Consider the following 14,551-nt stretch of genomic DNA (forward strand, 5'->3'; position numbering starts at 1 on the left):
TTAGACTCGTTGACACACACTCACACTCTCACACACACTTATTCTAAATTCAAAGGTCTGCCATGCGACCAGATCAACCAAACCAACATGGACCATCACGATCCGGTCCAGACCAGATGAGTCCAGTCCAGTAGTTTATAGCAGCCTCAGATTTTTATAGTCCAGTCCAACAGGAACCATAATCCAGTAGGACCGGTCCAAACCAGGCCAAACTGGTCCAAACCGGTCCAAACTGGTCCAAACCAGTTTAAAAAGGTGCAGTGACACATCAGCATCTGGATTCCAGAGTCCAGAGACCAGAATCCAGAGTCCAAAATCCAAAATTCAGAGTCTAGAGTCCAGAGACCAGAGTCCAGACTGGCCTAAAAGAGTCACACGCAGCCAAACCAGTCTAAACCAGTCTAAACCAGTCTGGACCGGTCTGGACCAGTGGAGTCCAGCTCAGCAGACTGGTGCAGGTGAGGATCTGGTCCAGACCGGACTACATCGCTGCAGGTCTGCCTCCGGTCCTAGACCAGCAGAGTCCTAGACCAGCAGGGTCCTAGACCAGCAGGTCCTAGACCAGCAGGTCCTAGACCAGCAGAGTCCTAGACCAGCAGGTCCTAGACCAGCAGAGTCCTAGACCAGCAGGGTCCTAGACCAGCAGGGTCCAGCGCAGCGTGCCGATGGAGATGAGGGTCTGGCAGGTGTTGGAGTCGAGCCAGACCGACTCCACCAGGCTGAAGTGCAGGAAGCCCAGAGCGAAGCCGCAGCCCACGTCCGACAGGTGGTGCTTCCCCAGCAGCACGCGGGACACGCCCACCAGGAAGGCCCACAGGTACAGCAGGATCCTCAGGGGCACCTGGAGGGACAGCAAATCAGGATCAGGATCAGGACTGGGGGTGATGTCACACTAGACTGTGACGTCACCTGTGACATCACTGAAAGATTTATAACTGCACATAAATTAGGCTCTTATTTTGAAATCCAGATCTCCTGTGATTGGAAGGACAGGTGTTAAAGGTAGGACAGGTATTGAAGGTAGGACAAGCATTGAAGGTAGGACAAGTAGGACAGGTATTGAAGGTAGGACAAGCATTGAAGGTAGGACAGGTATTGAAGGTAGGACAAGCATTGAAGGTAGGACAAGTAGGACAGGTATTGAAGGTAGGACAAGCATTGAAGGTAGGACAGGTAGGACAAGTTTGATCCCACAACCTCCCGCACCGGAGGCGACGATGCTAACCTCTTTGCCAAGAGGTTGACAACCACTTGGCGGTTTGGTTAGCACGTCTTTTATGGGTGGAGTGAGTGCACATCCGTTACACAAGCATTGAAGGTAGGACAGGCATTGAAGGTAGGACAAGTAGGACAGGTATTAAAGGTAGGACAGGTATTAAAGGTAGGACAGGCATTGAAGGTAGGACGGGTATTGAAGGTAGGACAGGTATTGAAGGACAAGTAGGACAGGTATTGAAGGTAGGACAGGTATTGAAGGTAGGACAAGTAGGACAGGTATTAAATGTAGGACAGGTATTGAAGGTAGGACAGGTATTGAAGGTAGGACAGGCATTGAAGGTAGGACAAGTAGGACAAGCATTGAAGGTAGGACAGGCATTGAAGGTAGGACAGGTATTGAAGGTAGGACAAACATTGAAGGTAGCACAGACATTGAAGGTAGGACAGGTATTAAAGGTAGGACAAGTAGGACAGGTATTAAATGTTGGACAGGTATTGAAGGTAGGACAGGTATTGATGGTAGGACAAGTAGGACAGGTATTAAATGTTGGACAGGTATTAAAGGTAGGACAGGTATTGAAGGTAGGACAAGCATTGAAGGTAGGACAGGCATTGAAGGTAGGACAGGTATTGAAGGTAGGACAGGCATTGAAGGTAGGACAGGTATTGAAGGTAGGACAGGCATTAAAGGTAGGACAGGTATTGAAGGTAGGACAGGTATTGAAGGTAGGACAGGTATTGAAGGTAGGACAGGCATTAAAGGTAGGACAGGCATTGAGGGTAGGACGGGTATTGAAGGTAGGACAGGTATTGAAGGTAGGACAAGTATGACAGGTATTAAATGTAGGACAGGTATTGAAGGTAGGACAGGCATTGAAGGTAGGACAAGCATTGAAGGTAGGACAGGCATTGAAGGTAGGACAGGTATTGAAGGTAGGACAGGTATTGAAGGTAGGACAAGCATTGAAGGTAGGACAGGCATTAAAGGTAGGACAGGCATTGAAGGTAGGACAAGCATTGAAGGTAGGACAGGCATTGAAGGTAGGACAAGCATTGAAGGTAGGACAGGCATTGAAGGTAGGACAGGTATTGAAGGTAGGACAGGTATTGAAGGTAGGACAAGCATTGAAGGTAGGACAAGCATTAAAGGTAGGACAGGCATTGAAGGTAGGACGGGTATTGAAGGTAGGACAGGTATTGAAGGTAGGACAAGTATGACAGGTATTAAATGTAGGACAGGTATTGAAGGTAGGACAGGTATTGAAGGTAGGACAGGCATTGAAGGTAGGACAGGCATTGAAGGTAGGACAGGCATTGAAGGTAGGACAGGCATTGAAGGTAGGACAGGTATTGAAGGTAGGACAGACATTGAAGGTAGGACAGACATTGGCCGCGTTTCCCAGATTCGATCTTTCTTAAGGACTTAAGAAGGCTCTTAAGAAGGGTTCGGCTAAGAAGGAGCGCTAAGATACGGGTGTTTCCCAGATGCGTTCTTAACTGCCTTCTTAAGATCACGCCAAAGAAGCTTCTTAAGAAGCTCTTAACAGGAGCTGTCCACCACCACGGTACTGAAACTGAATCAATCGATGCCAGGCAAATCGATTATTATATCACACGGCACCTAATACACGCATAAATCACACACAGTAACCAGCGCAGCTGCACCGACGGGCGATGAATAAATCGAAAACGGGATTTCCACTTGTCAAACATGGTGTTAACACAGGTCCCTGTGTCCACGGGCCTGATTAGAAACTTCTCCGCTGTTGTAGCCGCGTTGGTCACGGTGCAGCGACAGACTGCCCGTAGGTGACACGGCACAGCCGCGTAAAGATGCGGCCAGACGGCTGCGTGACCATGTGATTGATGTGTGTGAAAATAAAAATAAAAATGTGCGCAGGGGCTGGCTGGTTTACAGCCAGACAACTCTGGAAAGGATGAAAACATAAGGTAGCAAATAGCTCACCTCATAGAGTATCTCCACTGCAAGTTGAAGCATTGCTGTGGTCTGGGTTTGAATCCACCCACTAAAAAATTATTTTGGTGGTCAACACGTTTTTCTTTTCTCATCATCACTGAATGATCAATGCTATGCATATGTATAGGCTACATATATATTTAGGCAGTGGAGTGTTAATGCGTGACAGTCTTTTTAGTGCCAGCAGTAGGCTATAAAATGGCACAGGAGGATCGGTGTCACGGCTGCCACACTCCGTGACACTGACCCTTGCTTGCGATGCCCCCACCACACCAAGAAGCTGCCCACTGTGTAAAAACACGATGCAACAGCGACACTAGGGGTTGATTTAAGAACGGTTGTCTTTGATGTTCATGCAGATATGGGACGTGGGTGTGTGCGTAAAAAGTTATGATAAATGATAGTCATGATGATTAATTTTATTTATGTGCCTAATGTGCAGAGCACATATTCATCATATTTAGGTTATTTATTGTTCTTATTTTATTTTTTATCTCTTTATTTTTTATTTCGGCACATAATTTAATATGTTTTAAACATACGATGTGCACTGTTTAAATCTTGCTTAGTGTGATATTGATTTGCCTTGAAAAAGTGCTAAAAAGTCGCTAAATAGACTCGAAAGAGTGGGTCAGCTCGATCTTACATTTCCTTCTTAGTGAAAGATCTTCTTAAGCTAAGAGCGACTCTGGGAAACACGTTCTTCTTTCACAGCGCTCTTAAGAGCGCTCCAAAGAAGATCTTAGCGCTAAGAGCTTCTTAACAAATCTGGGAAACGCGGCCATTGAAGGTAGGACAGGTATTAAAGGTAGGACAGGTATTGAAGGTAGGACAGGCATTGAAGGTAGGACAAGTAGGACAGGTATTAAAGGTAGGACAAGCATTGAAGGTAGGACAGGTATTGAAGGTAGGACAAGTAGGACAGGTATTAAAGGTAGGACAAGCATTGAAGGTAGGACAGGTATTAAAGGTAGGACAGGTAAGACAGGTGGAACAGGTAAGACAGGTAGGACAGGTATTGAAGGTAGGACAGGTATTAAATGTGGGACAGGTAGGACAGGTAAGACAGGTGGGACAGGCGAACGGTGACAACGTGGACAGGGACACGTGGACACACCCACTGACCGCCAGCACCAGGTGGTTGAGCAGGAACTTGGACACCATGACAGCGCGGCTCGCGTGGGCCGCTGGGAAAGAATACGTATCCATGGCGATGATGTCCAAAAGCCCCGGAGGGAAGTCCCAGGGTCCTTTGCGTTTGACCAACTTCTGCATCCCAGCGACGGTCATCAGGTCCAGGATCAGAGCTGGACACACAGACCAGAGGGTTAGCACTGCTAATGCTACATGGCTAAGTTTAGCATTAGCAGTATAGCATCAAACTTTGTTCCTTTACCCATCAACAGCTAATGCTAAGCTAAAAATGCTAACAATGCTGTTCTCCCACTAAACCTGCTAGCTCCACTTCCTGACTCAGTGTGAAGTAGCTGCTCTGAGGACCAATCAGAAGCTTTGTTTGTCTTAAAGACAAAAAGACTCAACAGCTAATGCTATTGAGAGTGAGGAGTTGTCGTCACAGCTCAGAGCCCCACCCCCCTTCTCCGCCATGATGGAAGGATTCCGGTGGCAAAAGCCTTACTAGTCTATGGGCAAAACAAAATCGTCTACTCCGTAATTTACTGTTTTACAATGCCTGGAAATCACTGCTGTGTTAAAAACTGCTCCAGTGATTTACTTTCTCCTTATTCTTTCTTGTAATTTGTTGATCTGTTGGCGCAAAAAAGAGCTAGAATTTAGTCCGTCTCTGTGCTGTTCTGATGACGTTGCCCCTGGCAACCGATAGCGTCTCCTTCCATCATGGCCGACCGGACTGTAAAAAGCTCAAACCCCGCCCAGATTAGACCAAATCGGCACGTGACTCCTCACTCTCAATTGTTAGCTCAAATTACAGTCAGATGAGAGCGCAACCAAAGACGGTTTATAAACCAAGATGGTCCCATGACGAGAGAGCTTCCTGTATAGCTACATGTCACTTGGGCTTCTCCATGACTCCGCCCCCTTAAGGAGACCAGCAGGTCGTGACTCCGCCCCCTTTAGGAGACCAGCAGACTGTGACTCCGCCCCCTTTAGGAGACTAGCAGCAGCAGCAGGTCTTGAGTCTATTGACTCCAGTGGGAGAAGTGAACGTGAGCTCAGATTATGGTCGATTCTTTCGCTCCAGAGTCACTGAAGTAAATATTGGACTCATTTTTCACAAGACACATCTCTTCTGAACGTTTAGACATGAAAATGTCAATTTTCAGACGGACACATCAGGAGAAAATGAACTTTGTTCCAGACCTGTCTCCTGATCTCCTAGGCAACGTCAAACAAACATTTGCAAACGCCCGCGCTAATTATTTAAATAATGTTCGTCATGCTAAATATGACCGTTAGCTGTGTAAATATTTAATGTTATCATAAGAAAATATAAATATCCCACTTTCCTCTACGAAAACTTTTATAAATCCACACACGTTCACAACAGGAAGTGGAGGGACGGTGGCCACGCCCACTTTGGGAGACAGGAAGTGAAGCTGTAACATTTCATATCATTGGTGCAGCTTGTCATGAGGCATCTTGGTTTATAGAGGATCTTTGGTGTAACTGTTCAGATGAACCTAGTTCTGGTCTCTCACCGAGCAGCAGGTTGACGAGGACTTCCTGTCCCGCCAGCGTGTTGCTCCTCCACAGACAGAAGAGCGTCCCACAGATCCAGGGCAGGGCGTGTCCGCTGAGCGCCAGCAGCGTCACCATGGAGCGCAGCGGGGCGCCGGCGCCGTGCGTCCGCGCGCACACGCCCATGCGCTTGGACAGACTGATGTCGATGGCGAGCAGCGAGTTGATGGCGATGCCGCTGAACGACGGGTTCAGCTGCATGCAGTCCTGCTCCGGGAACCGAGGGTCCTTCAGCCCGCCGTCCGCCGCCGCGCCGCCGTCCGGGGCGTCCCGGGACGCCCTGGGGACACAAACAGACAACCTGTTGTCACGGTGACCAGTGATGGTAATAACGGCGTTACTAACAGAGCTACAGTTTTCAGTAACAGTAATCCAAAAGTTCCTGTTTTTCCACCGTTACTGACAATAAAATACTCTGTTACTTGACTCAAGAAGTCACTAGATAATAACACACCTGTTAAAGTGACGTTATATGTTATATAAATATATATTATAGACACATTTGTTTCAGTTCATCAACTAGTTGGAAAAAAGCTGTTTATCTGGAACTAACCAACTCACTCAGTATCCCTCCTCCACACAGGCGGAGGGATACTGAGTGAGTTGGTTCGTTCCAACAAAACACAACTCTGCCCACACCAGTAATAAACTAAACTAAACTAAACCAGTCCATGTTTCCCAGAATAAGGGACTAAATTAGCTCCATAAAATGCTTCTGTATAAAAGAAAAATAGATATTTATATAACCGAGTTAGTTCCAGATAAACAGGGGTTAAGGGGGCGAGTCCAAGTTATTTGACATATTTGAACATTTTATAAAAAAGTAATGCAGTTAATTTTCCTGGTGATTAGTTAGTTTTATAATGTAGTAATTCTTTTTTTTTTTTATTATCTTTTTTATTTAGAAAGGCAAATTTCCATCACATACTGTACATTAATTACAGTATTTGTCAATCAAGGACATAGATAAAGCTGGTTACAGGAAGTCTATGTGTTTTTGTCCATATTGCCCTTCTGGAATTTTCTTTTCCGGACTATGACTTGTTTTAGTTGAGAACAATATCAAAACAGAACAGAACTGGGGATATAATGTAGTTCAGTTACTAACTCAGTTACTTTTTGGGGAAAGTAACTAACTATAACTAATAACTTTTTAAAAGTAACGAGCCTGTTTAGAATTTAGACATTTGAAGTTATTTGTTGAGGTTTGAATGCATAATTTTGTGTATTATTGCAGTAGCCTATATGAAATACGTTTATATTAAGCTGTGTTGTTGTATGGTGTGAAATTGTGTTTCCTCGTATGTGATGAAATAAGGTTTAACTGTTATCAAGGCTGTAACATTATATGTGCACTCATCTGCAGCGTCTCCTCTCCTCCAAAATAAACATCATTTACTGCTGCAGTGATTTTTCATATTCAGCGATGAGCCACAATAATACGCCAAACTTCCTTCAGGTATCCATGGTTTTTTTTTTCTTCCGAGTTCCTGCAGCGTGAACGCAATGATGTCGGAAGTCGGGAATTTCCGAGTTGGGAATTCCGACCTCCGAGTTGTTATGAACGCAGCATATGAGCGGCCATGTGAGCTGTGATGTCATGATGTGAGTGGGCGGGGCCTGCATGGCTCTTACCTCAGTCCGGGCTCTTCCTGCTGACTCGGCTGTCTGAACGCAGCTCTTCTGGGGCCGCTGCCCCCCCGGCCCCCCCCCCTCCGGCCCTGGCCCCCCCTGCTCCCGGCGGGGGGGCTGGTTCAGGGACATGAACTCGGGCCGGTTCAGGACGTTGTTCCGGTCTCGGGTCCGGCTGCGGGCCTGGCTGCTGCTGCTGCCGCTGCTGCTGCTGCCGGGCATGATGACGGGGGACTGGAGCTCTGCAGGACCGAGGCGGATCGGGTCTGAGACTCTGAGGGACTCTGCTATTAATAGAGCAGCTGGCCTTCTTCTGCTGTCAGCTGTTCAGAGGGGGGGTGGGGGGTGAGGGGGGTGGAAAAACACTAGGATGTGTGTGTGTGTTTGGTGCTGGATCAGGCTGCAGGTGGACCCGGTCCCGGTCCCTAGACCTGAAACCACAGAGACCACAAGTTTCACACTGCAAAAACTCACAATATTACCAAGAATATTTGTCTTATTTCTAGTCAAAATGTCACTTCTAGTCAAAACAGAACTAATTCTACTTAAAATAAGACTCATCACATTAAAAGCAGCTTGTTTTTAGACACTTTTTAACTTCTTTCAAGCAGATTTTCACTTGAAATAAGTAGAAAAATCTGATAGTGGAGCAAGTTTCTTCTCTGTAACTTTCTTATTACAAGCTCAAAAAAACTTGCTTTCACTGGCAGAGTTTTCTACTTATTTCAAGTGAAAATTAGTTTGAAACAAGTGAAAATGATCTAAAAACAAGTTCATTTTTAGGTGATGAGTCTTATTTTAAATGGAAAGAGATTAGTTTTGACTAGAAATGAGACATTTTGACGAGAAATAAGACAAATATTCTTGGAAAGATTTAGAGTTTTTGCAGTGCAGTCACTTCATTCACTTGTTAGTTTTGTTTTTTTAACTACAAATCCACTTTTCATCAAATTAAAAACATTAAAATTCCACGATCTGGTTGACCTCAAAACTATTCAAATCATGTATAAAGTAATAAAACAACAATTACCTAGCAACAGTATCCAAGGGTTGTTTCAACTGAGAGAAATCAGCACAACTTGAGAGGAATCTACTGTATATATTATTGAAAAACCGTGGCGACCAGGTGTCGGTGGACTGAACGTGAGGAGGAGGAGGAGGAGTCTCCAAATTTACCTCGGTTTGACTCAGCGGCTCCAGACTCAGATAGAATATCATCACCCTGCTGGACCGGACCAGACTGGACCAGGGCCAGGCTAAATAAATACTGCCCCCCTCCCCCAGACACACACACACACACACACACACATTTATTTTAATTTTATATTATACACACACCCAAAGAAACCAAAAAGGCAAAAGCCAAACAAAACCTATTCATATTTACACCTATTTACACAATTTTATTCAAAATAGAGGTTATCTTTACAAATATTTAGTGATTTGTTAATGTCTAATGTTTTTACAGCTTTTCAGTCTTTCATACCATGTTGTAGCAGAGGATTTCTATTTTAAATTCCTGAATCCTTGGTCTTTTTGAGGAACATTTATATTTGTGAATGTAATATTACATTTCCTGTACAAAATTAAAAGATTAAACAAAACAAGTTCCTTGCCCTTTAAACCTTTTCTCATCATGCAGGAGAATTATATCTTCTTTTTCTTGTTTGAGTTTAGGCTTTATACCAGTTTAAAGTTTTCTCCTATTTGTTTACTTCAGATTCAGTTGTGTGTGGTGACGTCACTACAGGTGAGTGAAGTCGGGACCTCCAGCTACGGCTGTAATATGTTATATCATTGAAGACTGACTCAGATTTTTCTTTAAATTGGAACAACGTCCTTTTTGGAAGCTAAGAGGGGACAGAGCCTTCTCCACTGCTGCTCCAAAATTATGGAACGAGCTACCATTGCACATTAGGCAAGCCTCTTCACTGTCCATTTTTAAAACCAGTCTTAAAACCCATTTTTACTCCCTGGCTTTCAACTCCGCATGAGACTTTATTCGTGTTTTATGGTTTGCTTTTATTTATTGTTTTATTGTTTCTAATTGCTTTTAAAAACAATCAAACTGTCTGTTTTATTATTTTATTGCTTTAATTGTTTTATGTCTCTATGTACAGCACTTTGTTTTCAACTACGGTTGTTTTAAAGTGTTAGCCTATATAAATAAAGTTGAGTTTTGGTGTCTATAATGTAAAAAGTAAAAAAACAGAAAGAGCTTTTATGTCATAAATGTAATAATAACAAACTTATTCTTTGAGTCACAGGTGCTTTGGATGAACTGGGATGCCACAAACAGGGGGTTGAGTGACTAAATGTGGTATTTTCCTAAGAAAAACATATAATTGATGCTCTTTGTTTGATGTATTTATTTGAATAACCCCCAATTGTTTGTGTTTACATTAATAACTGCCTTTGTACTGAAAATAATATTGTCAATAAAGATTTATTGAAGAAGAAACAAACAAAGCTCCAGCTACGTCACCAGCTCGGAGCAGAGCGGGTAGGAACCATGTGTCGCTCCGTCATCAGTTCCCACCCGGACGACGCCGCGGACGCACCGTTGCTATTGGCAGCAGCAGCAGCTTCGGGTGCTAACGGTCTATGCTAACCATCCATGATGCTAACGGCGGCTAAAGAAAGAGGAGAAAAGAGACGTTTCTGACGCTTTAACGGTCGCTTTACTGTGATAAGTTAACGGGAGAAAAAAACAAAACAAAAGCAGAAGCTAACGGAGGCTAACAGAAGCTAACGGAGGCTAACGGAAGCTAACAGAAGCTAACGGAGGCTAACGGGAGGTAAACCCAGCTTTAGGCGGCTAACAGCTGTTAGCTCCTCCGCCGACGTCAGCGATAAAAACCGCTGACTCTACGGAAGCCGAGAGGAACGTCACACCTGACGTCACCCAGGTAAGACCCGAACCGAGCCCAGTGACGTCACAGCTGCACCAGTCCGGTCCGGTCCGGTTCAGACCAGAGGCAGCGAGTTCAGTACTGGTCTAATACAACTAACCCTGGACTGAACTGGACCCATTATGGAACCTCCCATACAAATATAAAAATACCTGATTACAGATAGATAGATAGATAGATAGATAGATAGATAGATAGATAGATAGATAGATAGATAGATAGATAGATAGATAGATAGATAGATAGATAGATAGATAGATAGATAGATAGATAGATAGATAGATAGATAGATAGATAGATAGATAGATAGATAGATAATTTATTAGTACAGACTCTGGGTCCAGTTAAAAACACAAGACAGGAGAGAGAAGCGTCTTACAAACTAATTCATAGATATTATATTACCACCACTGCCAGACATTATTTGTTAAAATTTAAAGGGACAACGAGGAGTTTTGGAAAGCGAAGTCTTCTCACACTACATTTACCAATGACAGGTGGGGGTAACGTAGATTCATCCACATTAAAGGGATAGTATCTTTTTTTTTTAAAGTGGGGTTGTATGATGTACAAATAGCCCCTAAGTACTTTAATTGCAGTAGAAGACTCTCTGCACTCCTCCCGTTAGCAACGCCAGCCCATAATACCCCTGCCCAGATATTTACAACATAGACCAGAGCGGCTTTTTTATGCAAATGAGAATGACTGATGCATCCTGGGTAATTCAGCCTAACTGGCTTCTTGACAAACTAAGTAACAAAAAGTTGTCTATTAACAGGCTGTTTACAGACAACACTGAGCCAAAACCTCCCGGTGATTCCACCAAATACCTGTAGATGTCTGGGTCAGACATTTCTGGCCACTGTGTGGAGTCATTGATCACTGTGGGAGGCTAAAGGAGCATACCGTAGATTCATTCAGACATTTCTGGCCACTGTGTGGAGTAATTGATCACTGTGGGAGGCTAAAGGAGCATACCGCTAGATTCATTCATTGTAGTTTTTCAAGATAGCGTGAACGGTGGGTTTCAAAGAGGGTGTCGAAATAATTATGAGACATAGGCCGAATTCCGATTCTCCCCTTAGCCCTAGAGCCCGTGGTCCTAACCCTTCGTTTAGCGCGTTCACGTGAAGTGGTGGTGTCCCAATTCTGATCCAGACGAGGGTTAGGGGGAAGTGGTCTGGCTATCTCGCCCTCGAAACGGAGATTTTTCAGGGGCACACTACGGACCGAGGGCTATGGCAAGTTTCCCAGAATGCATCTTGCAGCAACCGGCAGCTGATTTATTTCTCACTGTAGCGCTGTTATTACGTCATTTTGTTAAGTTTTAATATTTTTTCATGCGAGAAAGTAGCTGTTTAGATCCCAATGTGCGGTCGGTTTATCCACATGAGGCTGTTTAGACGTTTGCTCCGATGTTTTTGGGAGAAGTGAAGCTCCACGGTGGAGCAGATCAGTGGCTCGTCACGGAGACACCACCCCGTCCGGAGAGCTTGTCAGCCGGCCAACCTCCCGACCTCGTCCCGGTAGAAAAGACGGACGCTAATTAACTTACCCGCAGGGTTTTAAAGGTTTACCACCGGCTGGTTACATTCTTTTTAGGAGATAAATGCTGGTCTCATTGATGAAATGTAACAATTGTCGCATTAATTTGTTTGAATTAAAAGTGAAGCTTCATGTGTTTTGGACACAGAAGCAGCACTGCCTGGGGGATCTGTAGCCTATACAGAAATCACCACATTTACATCAATAAATAAATGTTTTACAATGAACCGATCATTCTTCATTAAATTTTATTTTATTTTATTAAGTTAACGTGGTTTTGAATAGAGGATTTGTGGCAAAAGCTCGTCACGTCTACTTATGTGAAAGCAGCAGAGACGACTGATGACGCATGTGATTGTTGAAGTGGTGTCCCAGTTCGTAGGGGTTGACTTTCAACCTATACCCCTTGTAGCTCCGTTTCAAGGGCAAGGGTTAAGGGCTAGGGGTAGGGGTAGGGATGGAAAATAGAATCGGAATTGGGCCATAGTGCTACAAAAGAAACACAAAATAAAACATTCAAATTGATTGTTAGTTAGTCTACGCTCCATCAAAACACAAAAAGCCACTGAGTGCAATGTAAAAATGCCGGACGCTGCCCCTAAATTACCCAGGATGCATCAGTCATTCTCATTTGCATAAAAAAGCCGCTCTGGTCTATGCAGTGTTGTGAACAGACACAAAGAAACGGCCTATTTTCACGGCCTAAAAGAGGTTTTACCTGAAAAAAAAACAGTTCCATTGTTCACTATAATATAATATTTTCCAGGAAAAACACAGTTTTTATTTGGACCTAACCAACTCACGTATCCCTCCGCCCAGGGTTAGCGCCCGCCGATCAGCAGTTGGTTAGCCAGACCAGGACCAGGACCAGGGCCAGCAGCTGTGTGAACATGACCCGGGTCGACCCGGACCTGGACCGGTCCAGACCAGAACCAGACCGCACCGTTCCCGTCCTCGCCGGACCGACGCCGACATGTCGGACTGTGACTGTGACTGTGACCCGCCTGTAGAGGAGCGAGCCGCCGCCACGGAGGAACTGGAACCAGAACCTGAGCAGGGTCCAGGTCCCGGTCCAGGTCCCGGTCCAGGTCGGCCCCCCCTGGCGGAGAAGGCGCTGTCCGAGGCCTTCGCGCGGCTGCGGTACCGCGACACGTCCCTGCTGGTCTGGACCCAGCAGCAGCAGGACCTGACGGCGCCGGCCTCGTACCTGAGCCGCAGCCAGTCCGCGTGGTACAGTCGCTACGGCAACCAGGCGGTTCTGGTCCGGGACAAGACCGGACTGGAGGAGGAGGAGGGCCGGTCCCGCATCTGCAGCCTCATGTAGAACCAGGACCAGGACCAGGACCAGGACCAGGACCAGGACCAGAACCAGAACCAGGACTAGAGACCAGGACTAGAGACCAGGACCAGGACCAGAACCAGAACCAGGACCAGAACCAGGACCAGAACCAGGACCAGAACCAGGACCAGAACCAGGACCAGAACCAGGACTAGAGACCAGGACCAGGACCAGAACCAGAACCGGGACCGAGACCAGGACTAGAGACCAGGACCAGGACCAGGACTAGAGACCAGAACCAGGACCAGGACTAGAGACCAGAACCAGGACCAGAACCAGGACCGGGACCAGGACCAGGACCAGGACCAGGACTAGAGACCAGAACCAGGACCAGGACTAGAGACCAGAACCAGAACCAGGACCGGGACCAGGACCAGGACCAGGACTAGAGACCAGAACCAGGACCAGGACTAGAGACCAGAACCAGGACCAGAACCAGGACCGGGACCAGGACCAGGACCAGGACCAGGACTAGAGACCAGGACCAGGACTAGAGACCAGGACCAGGACTAGAGACCAGAACCAGGACTAGAGACCAGAACCAGGACTAGAGACCAGGACTAGAGACCAGAACCAGGACCAGGGACCAGGACCAGGACCAGGACCAGGACTAGAGACCAGGACCAGGACCAGGACTAGAGACCAGGACCAGGACTAGAGACCAGAACCAGGACCAGGACCAGGATCAGGACCAGAACCAGGACTAGAGACCAGAACCAGGACCAGGACCAGGACCAGGACTAGAGACCAGGACCAGGACCAGGACTAGAGACCAGGACCAGGACTAGAGACCAGAACCAGGACCAGGACCAGGATCAGGACCAGAACCAGGACTAGAGACCAGGACCAGGACCAGGACTAGAGACCAGGACCAGGACCAGGACTAGAGACCAGGACCAGGACCAGGACCAGGACTAGAGACTGGATGTGTGAAGTTGTAAATATTGTATATAACAGTGTGTTACCGTGGAGACGTCAGACGTTACCGTGGTTTCCTCTGGATTCAGCTCGTTAATGAACTCGTTGCTGTTTCCTGTTTGTCCTTTCAGAATAAAAGCCCCTCCACATTAAAACAAACAGGTCATGTGCTGATTCTTTGGCTCCGCCCCCTCATGACGTCACTCACCTGCTGGTTAAAGGTGTTCTCAGCTGCTTCAGGGTGAACGAGTGAAGAAGTGAATAGTGAACAGTGAAAGAGTGAATAGTGAA

At 46.0% G+C, this 14,551-nt stretch overlaps 1 protein-coding gene and 1 pseudogene across 2 annotated transcripts; one reads left to right on the forward strand and one right to left on the reverse strand.

Annotated features, from left to right (window-relative positions):
• Positions 1-611: 611 nt before the first annotated feature.
• LOC146980506 (inactive phospholipid phosphatase 7-like) lies at positions 612-7,828 on the reverse strand (annotated as a pseudogene). Its single transcript, XR_015036534.1, has 4 exons — positions 7,550-7,828; positions 5,875-6,194; positions 4,322-4,503; positions 612-841 (listed from the first exon to the last, which is right to left on the reverse strand). The product of XR_015036534.1 is annotated as an inactive phospholipid phosphatase 7-like (transcript).
• Positions 7,829-12,862: 5,034 nt separating this feature from the next.
• On the forward strand, positions 12,863-13,327 carry LOC146980507 (uncharacterized protein BRD3OS-like). The gene has a single exon (XM_085785708.1). It carries the CDS (start codon positions 12,977-12,979, stop codon positions 13,325-13,327), a length of 351 nt encoding a protein of 116 aa, XP_085641834.1. The 5' UTR covers positions 12,863-12,976.
• The last annotated feature ends 1,224 nt before the right edge of the window (positions 13,328-14,551 follow it).

This window comes from Trachurus japonicus, chromosome 9 (assembly GCF_045865225.1).
Source record: "Trachurus japonicus isolate A0001 chromosome 9, Traja_1.0".
NCBI lineage: Eukaryota > Metazoa > Chordata > Actinopteri > Carangiformes > Carangidae > Trachurus > Trachurus japonicus.

Excerpts from the sequence above, each read along its gene's own strand:
- LOC146980507 (XM_085785708.1), top strand. The coding sequence starts at position 12,977 with ATGTCGGACTGTGACTGTGACTGTGACCCGCCTGTAGAGGAGCGAGCC.